The 21937-nt window shown below is 36.0% G+C and overlaps 1 protein-coding gene across 3 annotated transcripts in view; it reads right to left on the reverse strand.

Annotated features, from left to right (window-relative positions):
• LOC150083736 (sodium/hydrogen exchanger 9B2-like) overlaps nt 1-21251 on the reverse strand; it is a 163394-nt gene extending 142143 nt beyond the window's left edge. Inside the window, exons 1-2 of one of the 3 annotated variants that reach the window (XM_090378182.1) lie at nt 21152-21251; nt 271-497 (exon numbers count right to left, since the gene is read on the reverse strand). In XM_090378182.1, coding sequence (XP_090234308.1) covers nt 271-481 — 211 coding nt within the window. In that variant the 5' untranslated portion in view covers nt 482-497; nt 21152-21251. Of the gene's footprint in view, nt 1-270; nt 498-14709; nt 15131-21151 lie in introns of those variants that run through there. The other 2 variants (XM_090378183.1, XM_090378181.1) reach the window with 2 other exon arrangements.
• Between the last annotated feature and the right edge of the window lie 686 nt (nt 21252-21937).

The raw sequence follows: 21937 nt of genomic DNA on the forward strand, positions 1-21937 counted from the left end.
GAATAGGAGATGTTTATATCATGATTATTTTATTTCAGCATCTTCAATTCAGCCAGGGCTCACAATTAGACCTGAGATATAATATCGCCCCCTCAAAATTAATGAAACACTGCTTGCATCCATGTGACTTTCTTATAATGAAGCATTTAAAAAATAAACCATCTACAGGTGAATGAAAAAAATAAATAGGATAAAAGCTTGTTAATCTTACCATGAGAACTGAGTTAGAGATACTCCAATTGAGATTTAAAACAAAAAGAGCTCAATTACCTACTGGATTTTCAGGCTGATATATAAGATTATATCGGGGTATATTCTTCACAGTCCCATCACCAACTGTTTTGTTAAGTGATATGTTACCTCGGATGTTATTCTGCATTTCTGATCTGGCTATATCTTCCTTTAGAGCATTTGAAATGGGAGCTGGATCACACTCGTGGACTGAATTTGGAGCAGCACAGTCTCTCTCAGGGTTTGCCATTCTTTCAGAATCAGATCTATGGAGAAAAACATTGTACTGTGTTAGACAAAAATATTTAAGCCTTAAAAATAAGATCAATCATTATGCTAATAATCAAAATTAATGATGAAACAGAATTTAGTCGTAGATAGAAGGGCAGATGCACTTAAGATGTATTTTATGATCATTTATGATTATTCTTTCTGGCAGTTAAAATGCTCAAGAATGTAAGTACTGTGTAAGAAGTGGACAAATATTTATAATAGTTTAAACATTAAAAGTGGCCATGGTGAGAAATCACAGGCACAATTTTTAATGCTACATCGTAAACTATAAAAGAATAAGAATAAATTAATAAAAGACAAGATTCTTGCTGGCTGCAGCTTGCGGGACAAACTTCATTCTGGTTGCTGATCCACAAACCCCTTCAGTATATATTCCTATAAGTAAAAATTGTGCCTCATCATTTTTAGTCTATTCAATGAAGATTTCTTACATGCTTAATAAAGAAATCTGAGAAACTTTTCTTAAAAAGGCATTCTATTTACTGCTGAGTGAACACAGTGGCTTCAGAGTGCAAAGGAATGAAAAAAAAAATTATTTGAGACTGATCTGCATCCCATGTTCTTACTGGTTAAAAGTAAACAAAATCCTTAATATTTTAATGTATAATTGTTTCATCAAATGATAAATGCAGATGCTCAATAAAACTACTTGAAAATTATTGGCTGGATAGCCTTTGACAATACTATTAGTATCAGAATGGCAAGAAGTGCCCTTTTCTCTATAGGCCAAAAAATCCCAAATTTTTCATACTTTTCCCACAGCCAAAAAAAATGACCAAATTCTGCTTTCAACTTTACCCAACTCATCACCTCAGCCACTCTGACAGTGACAAATTCTGATGACCTATAACATGAATTTGCAAAGGGTAAACCTTGTTTGATTTCCCACGTGATCACATCATTGATAAATTATTATGATGTGGTAACGTGGAAGTGAGATGCAACATTTCGGGCAATCATTGTGACTTGAAAAACACAAGTCCAAACTACTGACAACTAAATTTTGGGATTTGTCTGTTAATTTAATTATTATAGCTTACTGATTTGATACTTTCTAATCAAATGACATGACTGCTCTGACACGAACCTTATTTCTCAATACTTTGTATATAACTTGTATAAACCTAATTGTAATTCCCACTTGATTATTTAGACTTAATGACTTTATTTGTTTATTGTACTGTATTTGTTTGGTTATTGTTGCTTAGTTGTGTCTGCAAGTTGAATGGCTTTTCTATTTGATAATATTGCCTAACTTCTCCATTTACTTCTCCCTTACTTTTTTTATTCTTCCTTTTCTTTCCTTCTTTCTTTATTATCTCTTTTTTTATTTTATTTGGTTTTTTTTATTTTTCTTTCTTTCTTTCTTTCTTTTTTTTTTTTTTTCTGGTAGTTGAGACGTGGTATCTTAACTACAGGATGGTATGTAGGCACAGGTTACTGTCCATTTCAAGACCAACATACGAGATTTTTAAGATGGGCTACAGTACATACTTAGTTGTGTCCCACCTCCCCACCCTGCATAAGATACTATACATGTCTATATACATACACATTTACTAGCACCTCCGTAGCCAGGTGGGAAGGAGCAGAGTGCGTAGCACATGCTTCTTGATTAGACTCAGGGTTCGAGCCCATCACCACCAAATACGGAGGATGCAGAAAGGTCAGGGAATGACTACCGCATATTCCCAGAGCAATAGGAAGTAAGCAAACCCCTAGCCATAATTATGAGAGCTTCTTTGGACTCAGGGGAGGTACCCATAGACTGGAGATGTGCAAATGTAACCCCAATTCACAAAGGAGGATCAAAGGCTGACACAAGTAATTATAGACCTGTTAGTTTAACTTCTGTTCCAGGTAAATTAATGGAGGCACTGGTTAAAGAAGCACTGCAGGATCATCTAGACAAGAATTCAGTTATAGCTCAGACGCAGCATGGTTTTTTTAAGGGCAGGTCTTGCCTGACCAATTTGATTGGATACTATGATGTAGTCACAAAAGAACTAGATGCAGGGAATAACTTTGATATTATATATTTGGATCTTAGAAAGGCTTTTGATACTGTTGCACATGGAAGACTGCTGCACAAATTGGAGCAGTGTGGCATTGGAGGCAAATTGCTGCTATGGATAAGGGGATGGTTGAGTGGCAGAAGACAGAGAGTGGTAATCAATGGACACTGCTCAACGTGGACTAATGTTATTAGTGGAGTTCCTCAGGGTTCAGTGTTGGGTCCGTTGTTGTTTTCGGTGTTTATGAATGATAGTGATGATGGGATATCAAGTTTAATGTCCAAGTTTGCAGATGATACAAAGGTTGGCAGGGTTGTTAAGGACACCACTGACGCTATGCTGCTGCAACAGGATCTGGAAAGGTTGAACAGATGGGCTGAGAGGTGGCAAATGAAGTTTAACATTGACAAATGTAAAGTACTACATATGGGAAACAGTAACCCCAGAGCAACGTATCAACTCTGCGGTACTACACTGACAGTGGTGGAGAATGAAAAGGACCTGGGGGTAATTGTGCAGGCAGATATGACGTTCTCTGAGCAGTGCAGACGAGCTGCAAGAGTAGCTCATGGTGTCTTGTCAATGATATACAGGAATTTTTCTAGCAGGGATAAGGAGGTGGTTATTCCCTTGTATAAGGCAATGGTTAGGCCACATCTTGAGTACTGTATACAGGTCTGGAGGCCTCATTTCAAGAAGGATGTAGAGCTGCTGGAACGGGTACAGAGAAGGGCAACAAGATTAGTGAATGGAACAAAGGGTTGCTCTTACGAAGAAAGGCTTAAGTTTTGCAAATTACAGAGTCTGGAGACTAGGCACCGGCGAGGTGATCTGATAGAGGTGTATAAGGCTTTGAATGGTTTGAGCATGCTCAATGCCAATGGGATTCTTCATCTTGCTCAGAATAATCAGCTCAGAGGGCATAAATTCAAATTGAGGAAGGACGGATGTCGGATAAATGTACGGAAATTTGCCTTTGACCAGCGGGTGGTTGGTTGGTGGAACCGACTTCCATCACTTGTTGTTGAAGTTGATAACCTAAACAAATTTAAGACTCAACTGGACAGGTATTTCGAGCGAACGGAGGGGTGAAATGGGAGTGGTGGTTTTTTTTTTTTTTTTTGGCTGATGCTGAATAAGCTTGCTTTCTTGCATCATATGCCTCTACTAATGCTAATGCTAATATGGCCTTAGTTGCTAATGCTCCTAAGAAGGAAGCTATAGTTCCATTACACAAGCCGATGGTGAGACTGCATCTAGAACACTGTGTTCAGGTTTTGAGGTTGCATTTTTGAAAAATGCCATTGAGGAGTCCAAAGACAAATGACTCATTGAGTGCGAATAGCAAAGGAGACATCAATATGAGGAGAGGGTAATTATGAAGGTGTGGGTTACACACAGCTTAGAAGCAAGTCATCTCAAAGGGATCTGGTTGAAGTGTGTAAAGCATGGGGGGCAAACTGAATGACAGTGGAATTGTCTCACTGAAATAGGACACAAAAACCAGGGGCATAAATATAAACTATTGAGAAAAATTAAAAGATGTGACCTAAGGAAGTTTACATTTGATCAGCATGTTGTTGTTCACTTAAATAAATTGCCTTTTTTTTTATGGTTGAGGTTAACAATCTGGTAAAGTTTAGGAGGCAACTGGATAAGAATCTTCTGGTAGAGTGAAAATTATAATAAAAGAGATATCGATTGTATAGATAAAGATTTTATTTTATTATTTTTTTTGGCTGATGCAGTAAAAGACTAGCTTCCTTGCATCTTATTGCCTATATTAATACTAATGTGCTTGAAGATAAAATTTCATTCAGCATAAATTTTAACCCATGAAATGTCTAGTTGCCAATTTTTACAGTTGGCACCCAAGTTGTTTCTTGCAGACAAGACAATTAATGCTTCTCACCAATCTGGCCACTCTTCTCTGAACCCTATCTGAAAGTTGTCATTTTTTGGTTGCAGTCTCACTAATGTATTATTAAAAGAATAACAGTATCTCTTTCCAAATTGCAAAGGTCCAATAAATTATTGGATGCTCTAATGGTCCAATAAATTATTGGATTCTCTGAACCTATCTAAAAGTTCTATGTCATTTTTTGGTTTCAGTCTCACTGACATATTATACAGAAGAATAACAATATCCCTTTCCAAATTGCAAAAGTCTAATAAATTAAAATTATTAGATGCTTTGATGTCACATTCCTTTTCACTTGTTTACACTTAATGTTAAACTTAATGTTTAATGTACTGTAATCCCCCTAAGTCTATTTTTGTTTTCTGAAAGACTTTTAACTTTTCCTTTGCCAGTCTATAAGTTACTTGTGGATTTCTATTCCCCTAGTGAAAAAACATTACATTTAGTTGCATCAAATCTTAGTTGCCATTACTTGGTCCAAATCATTTTGAAAAACAAAGCTAATTTTTGGTCATTAACCACTCTCCCAACCTTTAAACCAAAGGCCAACTTTGATAGCTTCTCCTGTATTTCTTTATCAATGTCAGTAAAGAAGATTAGAAACAAGAGGGAGTATGACACTGATTCCAGAGGGACTCCAACAGCTATGCTAATCTACTCTGAAGTTATTTATAACTAACCTCTATCTCCTGCCTTTCAGCTAGCCCTGACCTAAATATTAGGATATTTGCTGTGATTCCACCACATTCCACTTTATATAATAAAGTATCAAAAGACCACATCAAAAAGCTTTATTTTGCACAAACTTTTAATAAACTCTATCATATACGATGTCATACTCGTTGCTTGCAACTAAATATTTTAAAATCTTATCAAAGTAATTAACCACTCTTCTCCCTTGTAGAAGTGGTGGATTCATAGCCAACCCAAGCAACAGATCAGTTGAATATGTAATTTGCAACAAGCTTCATGATTGAAAGTGCATTTTAATCAGCAGAAAACAGAAAAAAATCAGTCATCTTGCTGTAAACTAAGCAAATGTAATGATCTCTGAGGAGATCTATTGTAAAAAATAGTGAGAGTGAAAGAGTGCAATGCCCTAGTGGTGTGTGTGTGTGTGGGGTTGAGGCATTCTTGTTGCTGGCTAGTCAACTTTGGACCCCACTGAAAACAACTTCCCACGAATAATAAAATGTGAACTTCAAGTACTCATTTGAGAAGAAAATTTGCATAAAATAATAAAATAAATTTTCCATGTTTAATAATGACCAGTTACTCATGATTCCAGAATATATCTTCAACGGTCTCCCAAGCTATCCTTTATCAGCCATTATTCACTATTGCTTCTATTATTATCCACATGGGAGGTGAGTGCTAGTCAACAATTCAATGTGCTAGCTCCACTTAATGCTGAAAAACATCTATGTCTGAAGGTATATAAACTTCTTGTTCATACACCTTCAGACATAATTACCCATTTGTAAATGCATCTTTTAACAATACTCCCTCATACTGCATTATTCTACTATAGATTTCTAAAAGCTTGACTTCTTAAGCATTTCAAAAACAAATCAAGCAATTCTTGTTCATGGCACAATCTTGTAAGCAACATGTAATCATTACAAATACACTACTTGCACAACTGTGGATAATATTAAAACTGACTACAAAATATCGTTGTCACATGTTCAATGTTTTCACTCATGAAACAACGTTTATGACTCATTAATTAAATTTTAACCATAAATAAATTACTTCGTTTTAAATAAAATCTGTATTGTGTTATACTGATATTAAACTGTGAATAACATCTGGAGTTAATATCAGTATTTAACTTGCAATAAACAATGAAGATTTAATTTATTAAATCTTTATATTTTCTAGTTATTAGCGACATGATGGAATCTTTCTACTTTCACATCTATATACCATAAAAGGATTAGCATTAGCATTAGTAGAGGCATTTGATGCAAGAAAGCAAGCTTATGCATCATCAGCCAAAAAAAAATAAAATAAAATAAAAATAAATAAAAAAATAATAAATAAAAAATAAAAATAAATAAATAAATAAATAAAAAATAACCACTTCCACTTCACCCCTCTGTTCGTTCGAAATACCTGTCCAGCTGAGCCTTAAACTTATTTAGGCTATCAACTTCCCCGACAAGGGATGGACGTCTATTCCACCAACCAACCACCCGCTGGCTAAAGGCAAATTTCCTCACGTCTATCCTACATCTGTCTTTTCTCAATTTGAATTTATGCCCTCTCAGGTGATTATTCTGAGCAAGAGGAAGGATCCTATCAGCATTGAGCATGCTCAAACCATTCAAGGCTTTATACACCTCTATCAGATCACCTCCCCGGTGCCTAGTCTCCAGACACTGTAATTTGCAAAACTTAAGCCTTTCTTCATAAGAGCACCCCTTTGTTCCATTCACTAATCTTGTTGCCCTTTTCTGTACTCGTTCCAACATCTCTACATCCTTCTTGAAATGAGGCCTCCAGACCTGTATACAGTACTCTAGGTGTGGTCTGACCATTGCCTTATACAAGGGAATAATCACCTCCTTATCCCTGCTAGAAAAATTCCTATATATCATCGACAATACACCATGAGCTACTCTTGCACCTGTCTGCACTGCTCAAAATGTTTTCACTCATGTTAAACTTGAAGGAATGAAATACTTTCCCTTTCAAATAAGTAAAGACTGTAAGGCTATATTTCATCAAAGGCATTAAAATAATTAGAAAATTGTATGCATTTTGTGGATTCCAATTCCGGCTTGAAGACAGTGTGTTCCAGTCCCCTCCACTGGCAGAGAGTGAATTTAGGCCTACGCACACATTAGAGTCTACACAATTAGTCACTTGAGTCTACATAAATTGTTAATATCATTTTAACATAAACAGCATCACCAAGAGGGTGAATCAAATATTTATTTAAAACTTGGAGCACCATCACAACAGCCACTTCACAACTGAGTTGTCTTTCACCAGTTGACAAGTAGCCAGTATTAGCAAAATTAGGCAGACAAGTGGAAAATGTATAGAGGTTATGTAGTAATAGTAGAGGCATGCGATGCAAAAAAAGCAAACTTATGCAGCATCGGCCAAAAAAAAAAACAATTTGACACATCTATTCCCTCAAACTTTGTTCCTCCTTGAATTTTCTTAAGCTATCAAAAAAGGCAAAAAAAGACTAAAGGCAAATTTCCGCACATCAATTCTACAACTGTCTTTCCTCCATTTGAATTTATGTCCCCTTAGATTCCTAATCTGAACAAGAAGAATCCCACCAGAATTGAGCCTGCTCAACCCATTCAACGCCTTATACACCTCAATCAGATCACCTTACAAGTGCCTAGTCTCCAGACACTGCAATTTACAGAACTTAAGCCTTTCTTAGTCAGCAGACCTCCTCGTTCCCCTCACCAATCTTGTTGCCCTTCTCTATACTCTCTCAAGCAACTACATCCTTCCTGACATGAGGCCTCCAGACCTGTACACAGTACTCAAGGTGTGGCCTGACCACTGCATTATATAAAAACGAATAATCACCTTCTTTTTTTAATTTTTTTATTTGGTAGTTGTCGGTGCATTGACTTCTGTGGTCATAATGCATCTCCCAAGGTTTTTGCAGTACTCTGATCCAAGCCCGAGGTGGGATTCTAAACCGCGACCTTTGGGTTGCTAGGCAGGCACTTTACCCACCCAGCTATCCTGGTTGGCTCACCTTCTTTTCCCTGCCAACAAAATTCCTGAATATCACTGACAATACCCCCATGACCTGCTCTAGCAGTCTGTCTGCACTGCTCAGAAAATTTCATATCTGACTGCACAATTTCTCCCAGGTCTTTTTCATTTTCTACCACCCTAAGTGTAGTACCACACAGCTGGTACATTTCTCTCGGGGGTTACTTCTACCCATATGCAGTACATTGCATTTGCCAATGTTAAACTTCAGTTGCCACTTCTCAGCCCATCTGCCCAACCTTTCTAGATCCTGTTGCAGTAGCATGCTGCCATTACTGTCGTTAACAACCCTGCCAACCTTTGTATCATCTGCAAGCTTGGACATTAAGCCTGTTATACCTTCATCAATACCATTGATAAAAATACAAAACAACAGTGGGCCCAACACTGGGGGATTCCACTAATAACATTAGTCCATAAAGAGCAGTGTCCATTGATTACCAATCTCTGTCTTCTCCCACTCATCCACCATTTTATCCTTTGTAGAAACTTGCCCTAAATACCATACTGCTCCAATTTGTACAGTATTCTTCCAAGCGCAACAGATCAAAAGCTTTCCTGAAATACAAGTATATGATATCACAATTATTTTTTCCATCCAAATATTTTGTAACCACATCATAGTATCCAATCAAATTGGTTAGACACGACTTCCTCCTAATATCCCATGATGTGTCTGAGGGCATCCTTGGACTCCTCCTCTGAGTCTAAGGTTGCCTTCATAAACATGTCTAAGGGCCTGCTTACTTTCTTGCTGCTTCCTTTAATAGAACTGGATAGATCCCATCCACCCCCAGGTGCTTTTCTTATGTTTAAATTGGAAAAATTTCTCCTCCACTTTGCTTCCAGTCATTACAAAATCATTAAGCCCTCTGTTTAAGCAAGCAGCCAAGTGATGAAAGGAAAAATAACTTTCAATTATTTATAACAAAAGTTATGTGTACCTTAACTTTTGAACTGGGCTGCAATTTCCCTACATGACAAAGCAGTAAAGGTTTTGAATTATATTTCAATGCCTGGCTTTGAAATAATTTAAAAATTGCATGCCTAATTTATTTTAAACTCAATGGAAAAATGCATATGTTATTGTATAAAATTCGTCTTGAGTAATGTGAATATGCTATTTAAATAAATAGCAGATTCACAGTTTTAATAATTCTATTTATATTAAAACAGTATTAGCAATTTAGGATGACTCATGGATAATGGGAGCATAAGCTTGAGAGCCAAAAGTGAATTTCCATCATTGGAGGGGGGACCACAGCATCTCCAAACAGAAATTTATTGTAAATATGGGTACAATTTATAGAACTTTACTGAAGAGTTTGTTAACATCACAAAAAAGTCTGTTACCATTAGAGCTTTGATATTAAAACAAATATTTGCATCTGCTCGTATTCAGATAGAAACCAACTAAAAGTTTTTGCATAAATCTGGGTGTTAGAATTTTGGGAAAAATTCTAACATTTACAGCCAAGTAAACAAAATGGTTTTAGTATTACTGTAGTATTAGCCATATAGTGAAAGAAACTACAGGCTCCCGCTGCACTAGCCACAAAAAATAAAATAATTAAATAAAAATATAAAAAATAATAATAGTAACTATGCATTTCCCTCCTCATGTAGGAAACTAACCAGCTGAAACTTTCAACTACTCAAGAAAGTAACATATTGGAAAAATCTACCATCCAGCATTGTGGAGATGGATAGTTTGAATAAATTTAAGGAAGAATTACACAAATGATTGAGGGTTAAGGCTGATAAATTCAGTAGTGTGTTTTGTTTCATTTTTTATGACTGATGCTATACAAGCTTTCTTTCTTACATCACTTATACTACTTTCAGTAATCATTCAACTCACCGGCTAAAAGAAAACTTCCTATTTTACAGTGTAAAAGAATGAAAAGCATGTTGGAAGGAATGGGAGGGTTAAAATTACTCTCAGGTGCCTGACAGCTAAATTAATAGTTCAAAAGTGAAGCAATTTATTGTGATAGCCCACACTACAAGAGAGTAATGATATAAAATGCAGTCTCAGTCAAACTAATTGTTTGTTCCATTTAACAGTCTTTATAGGATACATAAAAGTTATACTATAATTATTATTATTACTATAAAGCCTAATTCATTATGAATTTATACCAAGAGGAAATAAGATTATGTACTTAGAAATCATTAAACAGGACTTGAGAAATTCAATCAGAAGGAAAAAACTTGAAACCTGATCTGAAGATAAGGAAAAATTGGAAGTTAATCCATAACAACACTCTCTCTGCTCATCATGCAAAAATAATATCTGAATGCTTCTCCAAATACACTGTAAACCATCTTTCAAAATCCTCCTTATTCATTTCACCCTGCTATCTGCTTTTCATTTATTTCTGAAACTAAAAAATCATTAAAGGATAACTTCCAATTTGGAAGAAGTTTTTGTAATTGTGTTTAATAATCAAGGAACTGGCCTACATCAAAACGCAATCACAAAAACCAAAAACAAGAACCACGATGATTATTTTGAAAAATTCAATGTGTAATTATCTATATACATTATATATTTGTTTAAATAAAAATTCAGTCCTGTAACTATTTTCATCCTACCTTGTTGTGTTATTACTTATAAACTTAAAACTGCATATGGCTAATTTATGCAACCAGCATAAATCAGCCCATTTAGATATTTTATATATATATTTATATATATACATATTAACATTGTCCCAAGGAATTTTTGCAAGAACTATATATAGTGCCACCAAAAACAATATGTCACTCCTTTCTGCATATGTACTTTATCATTCCACAAATTGATAAATCAGACAAGGCTAATCATCAGCTTCGACAGAAAAAAATTGCACGTGAATGGCAAACTTGGCTTCTCACCATAAAAGACCTCAAATAAGTTCTTTGTGTTATCAACAGAACTTGATTTTTTTTTTTTGGTAGTTGTTGGCGCATCAGCTTCTGTGGCCATAATGCACTTCCCAAGGTTTTTGCAGTACTTTGATCCAAGCCCGAGGCGGGATTCGAACCCGCAACCTTTGGGTTGCCAGGCAGGCACTTTACCCACCTGGCTAGCCCGGTCGGCAACAGAAACTTGAATCCAGACTTTTTCAAACAGGTAGCAACTTGATAACCATGGTCTCAGTCTATCACTTGCCTTTGGGTCCCCTAAAGAAGTCCAACAGACTGCTAAAGATACATGATTAAGGCCTTGTACCTGTGCCACTAAACAATTAAGTAAATTACATCATTAAAAATAGAGTGCAAGGTATGCAAACATCTGGGCAAAATGATACTCAGATACTTAGGGGAATAACTAAAAGAATATTTATGTTATTTATTATACCACTATCTGGCTATTATCCTTAAAATCTAACATTCTATGCTTTTACCTGAATTCAGACTTGATTCTTACAGAGATAAAGCAAAGCTATTCTTATATACTTTTTTAAAACTGCCATGATAAGAGCATTTAAAGTCTAAAATAAATATTGTCATTTACATATATAGGATGAATACATATATAGGGTGATAAAATATATGCAAAAAATTCTTGGATGTACCTCTAGGGTTCAAATAAGAAAATAAAATCTTGCAGATTCTGAATAGTTACAGAGCTTTGGCTGTTTGAATGTTAATAGCTATGGAGTTTTAAATGATAAAAAATAAAGTAAATAAGCAGCCACATATTTAGCATAAAATAAAATTTACTAGGCATGTGTTATCAACTCTATTTTTGACCATAGAATTTCATGGTACGCTTCAGAATTATTTGCATTTACTTTTGAAACCCTGTATATGGACATTTTTAAGAGTGAATCAGAACCTTCTCTTTGCTTTATATATAAATAATAATTCAGTACCCACTACTGATTGATTTCAAAAATTGCTTGAATAATAGTAGCATATAGGGGAAATGTAAGGTGAATATACACTGAAATGTAGAAATATACACTGATTTTACCAATTCATATTTTATCCACATCATCATTATAAATTATATAATGATTTATTGATGTGAATTTATAAATTATTATATAATTTATAATGATAATGTGAAATTAGGCATACCACTGCCTTTGCATTTAGATAGTATTTCTTAACAATTTGATATTTGTATTATTATTATTTTTTTTTTTTTTTGTATTACCAATTGGTTCCTTTAAAAAAATAAAATCCACCACATGGTAGAAATTACTAACATTAAGCAATTTGATATTTTTTTTTTTGTTTAGTATTACCATTTTGTTTAGTATTAGTATTGTTTGGTATTACCAATAGGTTTCTTTAAAAAAAGAAAATCTACCACATAATAAAAATTATTGATATTAAGCATTCATTATCTTTCTGGCAAGATGTCCAAATTTCTCTTACTTCCCATCCTCAATGTCTCTTTACCTGTCTCCTAAAAAAATTTATAAGGTATGTATCTGCTTATTCTTACTTTTTTCTATTATTCAAAGTCATTTCTATCCAGTGGTGTAACTAGCACATGACAAAAGCAAAAGCCAGCAATGCAAAAAGTTCTGCTGCCCATTTGGGGGGGGGGGGAAATACAAGTTTAAACTTCATTTTTCCTTATAGATCACTACTATTCAGACAATTATTGAAAGAATTGTGCAATTTGTGTGTGTGTGTGTGTAGTATAAAAAAAATAAGAAAAAGAAATAATAAGAAAATATGAAAAGTGAGAGATAAGTGTGAAGGAATGTGCAGGAAGGAATATGAGTATTACTTTGTTAACAAGTAAGGTGATAAGGATGAAACATTATAGATTAAAGAGAAAAAATATATATATTTTTTACACACACATATATTTTGGTTTTACATTACACACCACTGTCTCTGTTTCAGTGTGAAACAGGAAACAGGGACAGTGGTTTGATATTGCACTTTTTCTTACAATTTTGGTGATTGGTTCTTGAAAAGCGACACTAAGGTGTCTCTTTTCAAGAACCAATATAATAATACATTATACAACAATATGTTTGTTTTTTTTAGGATAACATCATTGTATTATATGTGTACATATATGTATATATTTTTTCTTTCTAATCTATAATCTGTTCCATCCTTATTACCTTACTTGTTAACAAACTATATATATATATATATATATATATTCACTGGTTGCAAACACACTGTTTGCAACTAGTGTGTATATACACAAATTCAAGGATACAATTTGAAATTCTTAGTGAGTCATATCTTAATAAATTATAAAATATCCTTATGAAACTTAGCTGGATCTCTCATATAATAATATACAAGCACATGGTAAACATGTTACAAGAGGACTGCCGATTTAATTTATGTTTATATATCACCTTAATATTCCATGGATACAATTAATTTGTGCACTTTGATTAATTTTTTTGTTTGATTAATCATGTGTGTAACAAGCTAAAGTTGGCTTTACGGTTTTATTTACGATTTTTATCTGACAGAAACGTGGAATGATGTATATCATTCGTGGCTTGAGGTAGAGCAACATATCTAAGGTCATCAACGACGAATTACCTAGTCTCTTATTCCCTAATTAAGATTTCAAAATGCTCTTGTAATGATAAATAATTCATAAGTAAAGCATTATTAAAGAGGCTAAGGGCCGAAAGTGAGTTCTGCGTACTTTTGGAACTTGTTGAACTCATTATTCAGTATATGTTTACATAACAATCCAGCTGCACCATGAAGCATCCTCAATTGCGTTCGTGGTTTACGATGTTCAAAAAAGCATATAACTTTTACAACTGGAATCTGATTAAATCAAGTAATACACTGCTTTAAATTGCATTTGTGAATTGCATTTGTTTTTAAACAACACGTAGCAGAAAATATAGTTTATAGCTTACTTAAATCATTTTTGGCTGTTATAAATGGCATCAACGTATATAATATAACACAGTTAACATATCATCCGGACTTAACCATGTTTACTATTAATCTAGGAAAACATAAGTTATTCCCATAGAATCTTAAAAATAGAAAGCGCTTTAATATAATCACAAGCTTTTAATAATAAACACGCTGCAATCAGCGTTATCACATTTTACTTAATCTGATAACAGTTATAGAATTTTAATGGACAGATATAACCGCATTGCATGTCCGTATTCTCGATTTTCCCCCCACTCTTTCCGCCTGGGACTTGTGAAGTGATGATTACAAGATAGTTTTGAGTGCCGAAATGTTCTGATTTTCTAACTGCGATAATCTATTGATACTCAGAAAGGTTACCGATTCACAATAATTGAATCATCCCCGTTTTCGTTTTTCCCCTTCTCTCTGCATCCTCCCACTCACCAAGATTCGCATTTGGTAGTAAAAGGGCGAATCCACAATCTGCCTGTTGTATCTATTTTAGCATCGACTCAGTTTTTTTTTTTCCTGCTTTTTTTTTATGTTTTGCTTTAGTAATACGGTCTAAAAGAGCATACAAAAACGACTTTGGAATGAGCAACAAATTCAAGCAACAGTATATAAGATGCTTACCTGGGAAGTGGATGTGCACAGGTAGTTTAAATCTTTACCACACATGGCTACCGTAATATAATGATTTTCCGCAAATCGCAATGAAACCACTGCATTCTATCAATCTCGAAGATTGCTGACGGCGATAAATCCTATTCACGGTACTACTGTTACGAGAGAAAAACAAAAACATAACCATCTGTTTCAAAAGCATAAAAACGGAAAGAAACCACCGGAAATGTCTGCTGAAGCAGAACTACAGGACGTTACTAAAAATACACTGTTGCTGCAAAACATCAAACGACCGACGAGGCGAGAAGAAACCGTTTCTGTATGCATATAACACACAAATTTCTTTGCTACATGCAGCCAACGTAGAAAACTGATTATGTGCACATACTAAACGTTTTCTTCTATACGAAAAACGACTTGTTTTGAAAAATAACTCGGTAGTATCCACTAAACTCCGTTATTACCTTCATGCCAATAGCGCATGCGCGCCCATTCAGCTCGACAGTGTTAATTAGATTAATTAATCATGTTTGTTGTTTTGTTAAATTACACATTTTTCCCTTCCTTTCGCGTATACAGTGAACACGAAGAGGATCCGCATTATTAGTACTACATATGGGAGCAATGAGCTGTTGTATATTCAAGGTCACAGCGGTCACAGGCTTTGTTACAATACGCTCGGCTTTTATATCATTGACGCCTCCATGTTGAACTGAGTGCAGGTATAATTGCTTCTTGGTTAGGCCTATTTGGAATTTATAAATACTGTATATGTATTTTAAAATGATTACACTATCATATACCGAAAGGTAAGTTCTTCATCGAATCATAATTTCATAAACTAACAAAAACATGTGCCAGCAATTTTCTATTCATCTTTTGCGGCACTATTTAAAGTCGTCTTTTTTTGGCATTAATACTTTGATAATTAAGTATTTTTACTTGCCAAGGCTCTACATGAGTATATTCTATGACCTTTGCCTGCTTAACTGGATGAAAAACTGAGGAGGGGAAACCGTTTGTGTTTGCTGCAGGATTTTAGGTGCATCAGTGTCTATGGCCGTTCATTGTACCACATGGTATCTGCAAATTGTGGGTGTTCTGTGGTCGATTTTCTGTTTTGCTGGACGAAAAACCCGAGTTTTCGGGGAAAAAAATCCGTGCTACCCTCGCTTGAGACCTACTAACGTAGTCACTTTGTGAAAAAGTCCATAAAAATTGCTCGCATCATCGACGGGATTCGAACTCAGGTCTTTTCCACCCGGTGTGGAAAGACGGCGATTTTACAACTGCGCTACTGCGGGGGTTAAAATTAATTTCAGTTAAATAAATTTTAAAAATTCATTTAAATTTCAATCAATTCGGTCAGAGAATGAATTCTATAATTGTGTATTGATCCTCTAAGTTTAATAACATCCATTTTATTATTCCTCAGATGAAAGGTACAATTACTCCAAAATGACTTCCGACTTGCCGAATTACCCATCCAGGGTTATATTTAAAAAAAAAACATGAAATATTTTGATACCTTTAAAAAACTACAATGATCAGCTGTGTTGATTTCGCAATAAATATTGCACAAGCAAATATGATGTAATCGACAAATTAATGAATGGGAAGGTGTGGGAGTGGGTAGAAAATCTCACAATCAGCAAATACCGTATTACAGATTGATGATCAAGAGAGAGTTGTAATTAGGTCACTCACTCATTTTGCAAGGGAATGGGCAGAACGAGAACTTATCATTTGATGAACTGGCCAGTCACTTCAGGGTTATCAACGTGTCAAGAATGTCTGTCAGGAGCCAACTGCCTGAATGTTTGAGCTGGATCCTTGTTGGAAAGCTTGGGTCTCATCAGCCAGAAATAATGCATGCAGTTAGACTGCTCAACGTTGACAGTGAAGGAGTGGGGGGGGAGGTGACTTTCCACAGAATTTAGAAATGTTTCCAAGAGACAGAGGCTTTGTGCCAGAAGGCACACTGATAATAAATCTAAGACAACACTCTTGAATAAAGAACAGATGCCTTAGACAGCTGGCATGAAGAGACATGTTCACTCTACTATGTCGACTAGTTTTGGATAACATGGTCATCACATAGGATTATCAGTGGCTTCCCATAAGTGGCCTTCCTAAAGAAGTTTGTACAAAAGCAGCATCCATATAAGACGACCAGTTGTGTGTGCTTCCCTAATCTCACGTGACAGGTAAGAGGCCCGAACTGGTATAAACAGCATGTTACATGGACCAAACATCAATGGCGGTGGTATGGTGTATACTGTTTATTTACCAATTCAGAGATGCTCGATATTTCCCTAACAATTGTGAAAGGGGAAGCTTTTGGGATATTGTGCTGGTTTTGGTAGATGTACCAAGTGTATTTGGGGGGGGGGGGGGGGACACAATGACTCTAGAGGTATGGAAATGGCACCATTAATCCCTATGGGAGATGTTATGCAGTTGCAATTTTATTTTACGCCACTATATTACCGACTGCGATGTTCCAACCATGATAAGGTAACACGAATTGTATATTTTGAAAATACTCTTTAGCTATGCTATTTCATCGGTTGTTCTAGTTATTTCCGCCTACAGAATTGCCATTGGCTTGATATTATTACTTTATGGGATCATTCGCGATACACCCTAGACATGCAAACCCCACTTTTTCAAGTACGACTTTGAAACCCACTCAAAAGTTGGGTTACAGTTTCTGAGATACTCATGCCGCCGACCACCAATGCCACATTCAAAATCACTTATATCCTTCTTCCTCCACATTCTGTCACAGAATTTCACACATACAACATTCCTGCAGCTCTCCTACGAATCAACCTTGTTACATGCACTGTGTGTGTGTGTGTGTGTGTGTGTGTGGTATGTTATCTATGAATATCTGACTGTAGCTGGATATTTGACACAGGAGATTCTATGTGTGTGGAAAATACAGAGAGAGAGAGAGAGGAAACTGAAGGGCAATTAAGCTTTTTTTTTTTTTTTTTGGAAGAATTTGAGTCCATGAAGAAAAGGGTTATTGTACACCTCAACGTTACATACATACATTCAAAATACCGTCTGCCAAATCCACCCCCTAAACCGAAGTTTCTAAGTGGATCTTGACTTGGTGTTTTGTGACAATGACTCTGTTAAGACTTTATAAATTAAAGATTGCTAAATAAACTCAACTCAACTCAAATACAAACTATAAACTAAGAAGAGCACATCACTACTGGCCACAGTCAAGGGAGGTAGAACATTAGAATTTCATTGCTCGCCATCCCTCCTATCCCAATGGGCAGGTTACCATCCCTGACACTAGGAGGCGTGTGTCCACTATGTAGCCTCAATTGTGCTCTCCTTTTAAACATTTTTACCACAAAATTATCAAAATGAGCAATATTCTTGTCCACAAACATGGCTCCAAGACCAAACTGCTCCAAATTTCCTATTAAGATCTCTAATTGCGTTCTCAAATCTTGGTAGTTCACATAACTCAACATCATATGCTCATAAGTCGTCTCCTCTTCGTCTCCGCATGTACACAATCCACTGGCTGTTAGGCCTAACTCAAAGAATCTCTTTGAGTTAGGCCATGCCCTGTGACCATGAAGGCCGCACCAAATTGTAGCCACGGCTTATTTCTGGAATTAAATATCTCTACATTTGTTAGAAATTTATAAGTTGCACGCCCTTTCTCAGATTTTTCCCATCGTTGTTGCCATATCAGCAACGATGGGCTGTAATTCACTTCTTTAACATCATTTCTAGAGTACTGCCTACCCTCCTCAGGACATAACGTGATATTCAGAACTGTGAGCCTTAAATTTTTTCGTGTACAGTACATTAAGGCAGCTAATATTATCTGAAGGTCCACAGGTAATTTGCCAGCTATAAATTGAGAGCGTCAGAAGATACCGTGCGATAGGCCCTGGTGATGGACAGGAGAGCGAACCTTTGTGATTGTAATATATAGCTTTTTACATGTGAATGAGTAATTACTCACTCAGGACTTCATAACCGGGACGAAAAAGACCTTAACATTACAGACTGCATCTGTTTGCACAGAGGGATGTCGAGTACATTTTGTTTGCTGTAGGATTTTAGGCGCATCAGTGACTTATGCCATATGATGTCTGTGAATTACATATGCACAGTGGCCGATTCGCCTGTTTTGTGGACGAAAAACTCGAGCTTCCTGGAGAAAAACCATGCTACTCTTGCCTGAGAGTGACTAACTCAGCCATGTTCTGAAAAAGGCCCATAAAAATCTCACGATGAGATTCGCACTCAGATCTTTTCCACCCAGTGTGGGGCAGACGGCGATTATACCAACTATGCTACCCGCGAGGACGAGGGATGACGGACAAGATACGCTAGTCCCACAGAAGGTAGGCAATATTTTATGCAACACGGATAGATGGAACAGAACAGTGCTTCTCAAACTATTTGAAGTGAAGGACCAGTTTCTTGTTTTTTTTGTTTTTTTTCAAATCCGTCGAGGACCGGTAACGGAAATTCGGATTTCCAATTTGTATTTCCAGTTCGTCGCGGACGGGTGCCGGTCCACGGATCACACTTTGAGTAGCACTGGAATAAAATATACCAAGGACAAGATTGTTGAGGGATGATGAAAAAGAAGTGCTAGTCCCACAGGAGGTAGGCAATATTTTATGCAACAAGGATAGATGGAATAGAATATACCAGGAACAGGGTTGTGATATTTTAGAAAAATTATCATCTTTTAATAGTGCAAATGATTATATTGCGTATGTGTGCGTTGTTATTTAGGCACAAAGGGTATTATTGTTGGATTTTGTTTAAGATGTTGGTAAGTAGAGACAATTGGAGGCTTAACTTATCAGGTTAACAAGTATCAGGTTATCTTTCCAAAAAAAAAAACGCGAGTTAGGGCTGAATTTGAAAGTATCTGGAATTTTTCGAAGATATGATAGATATAATTCAACCTTATGCAAGGCACATGGGCAGTATTTTTCTGAATATAGTGTAAAAGCAATGTTTGGTAACAGAAGCGACTGTTTTTATAGAGATGGGATACACTTTAATAGCAAAGATGCAAGGAGATTTTCGACAGTATTGGAACTGAGGACTTTTGCACCCGGGTGGGGAGAACGGGGATTATGCTTACTACGCTACCCGCGAGGGCGAGGGACGATGACCAGGAAATGCTAGTCCTATAATATCAGGATGGCATGGTATCATTCTGATATTGACAGATGCAGAATTTGAGTTATTATTCCTGTCGTTGTGTTTATCGGCGAACGGCTGCTCTTCCTCCGTTTTTAAGATATCTTAGTCTTCAGGATTCGTACTGCTGTGAAAACTGGATAAGACACTTGGCTTCGTGTTCGAATCCCGTCGATAACGCGAGGAACGTTTATGTGCTTTTTTCACTCCGTGGCTGAGTTAGTCGGTCTTATGCGTAGATACCAAGGTTTTTCCCCAGAAACTGGGGGGTTTTCGTTCAGCAAAACAGGCAAATCGACCAGAGACCACACGCAATTTACAGACACAATACACATAGGTATATGTAATAACTTATCGGGTGACCGTATTATTACAAAAAAAAAAAACCTTGGCTTCTGAATTTTTAATAAAGACATTTTTATCATATTAAATGGAAACTCCAACACATTACTGTACACTAAAAGTCTATTCGGAATAAAAATATCGTTATTATCGGGATTCGGACTGTGGCGATGACGGTGATTACCAACAGTGCTACCCTACCCACTGTTGGTAATCAACAATGGGTAGCACTGTTGATTACCAACAGTGGTAATCAACAGTGGGCCTAGAAGAAATTACAATAAAGCTAATATTTCTGATAAACTAAAGCGAGATTAAATACATTTATCTAACACCAGTAAATGATATCCACCAGTTACAATGAAATTTGGTCTTGCTACCTTGCAGAGGAGTATAAAAAGAAATATTTTAAAAGTTTATATAACTGTACATAGTCAATATAACGACATGTTGAATTAAAATTTGCTTCTACTGTCAAAGAAACCTTCCTTTATAATAAAGGAAGAAATACTCTGGCGCCCTCGTGGGTAGCATTCTTGTAGGTGTAGGGAGAATTACCATTCTCCCTACATCGGATGAAAAATATCCGAGTTCGAGCCCCGTCGATGACGGGAGGAATTTTTATGGGCCTTTTTCACAGGCTGAGTTAGTTGGTCTGAGACAAGGGAAGTATGGTTTTCTTCCTGAAACTCGGGTTTTTCGAGCAGCAAATATAAAATCGACCTCAGAACCCACGCAATTTACAGACAGTATATACTGAGTCGCTGATGCTCATAAAATCCGACAACAAATACTTTAGCGGAGACATCAATCACCAAATGTCAATGTAAAATAATTATTAAAATCATTAATAATTTAAATTATTAATTATTATTTAATATAACCAGTTATCCAGATGCGTTACCTCCTCCAATGGTATGCGGAATACACTGCACGGACGAATATCACAATTCTCCAGCCTATAAATTTACTGAAAGAACTCTAAATCTGCTGTCTGATATGCCACAGTCAGCTCTCTCTGCAGTGCACTCTGGGTACTTGGTAGTAGTATCCGTCATGTATTTCGCCCTGATTGGAAATCCCCCCCCCCCGTCAGTCTGCACGTTCCAGAATAACGCAACCTCATAATTATACAATTTAGCAATCGGCGTGCGTCAAATATATTGGACAAAATCCAATTCCTGTTGCCCCTTAAATAGTTACTATGAAGCTGTCTTGCCACTAGATAATTAATGCGGAATACAAAACATTTTTTTTTATTTATAATAATAATGGTACATAATCGATATAACAGTATGGTTTGCTGTTTGGGTGAATTAAAATTTGCGTTGAACGACAGTCAAAGAAATTGTGGATGGAACGTACACTGTACGCACAGATATCAAATCTACTGCTAATGACCTCACTGAAAACTTAAATGCTGTGTGTCTATTTTCCTAACAGGTTACCTGCCACAAGACAGCCTCTGTCACCATCTTATACGTTTCTATAATTTAGCACAACTCTATAATTATGCAATTTGGCAATCAACAAATTTCAAAAACATTGGCCTTCATCCAATTTTCTCCTGGAAAACATGCCCTCTAACCTTGTATTACAATTTCTTTATTTCAATATTGCAATTCGGGAAGATCATAGCCAAAAGAGTTTATATTAAGTGTCCACAAAGAGTTTTTGCAATTCTCCGGAT

This window comes from Mastigoproctus giganteus, chromosome 7, assembly GCF_048544385.1.
Source record: "Mastigoproctus giganteus isolate SK-2022 chromosome 7, ASM4854438v1, whole genome shotgun sequence".
Lineage (NCBI taxonomy): Eukaryota > Metazoa > Arthropoda > Arachnida > Uropygi > Thelyphonidae > Mastigoproctus > Mastigoproctus giganteus.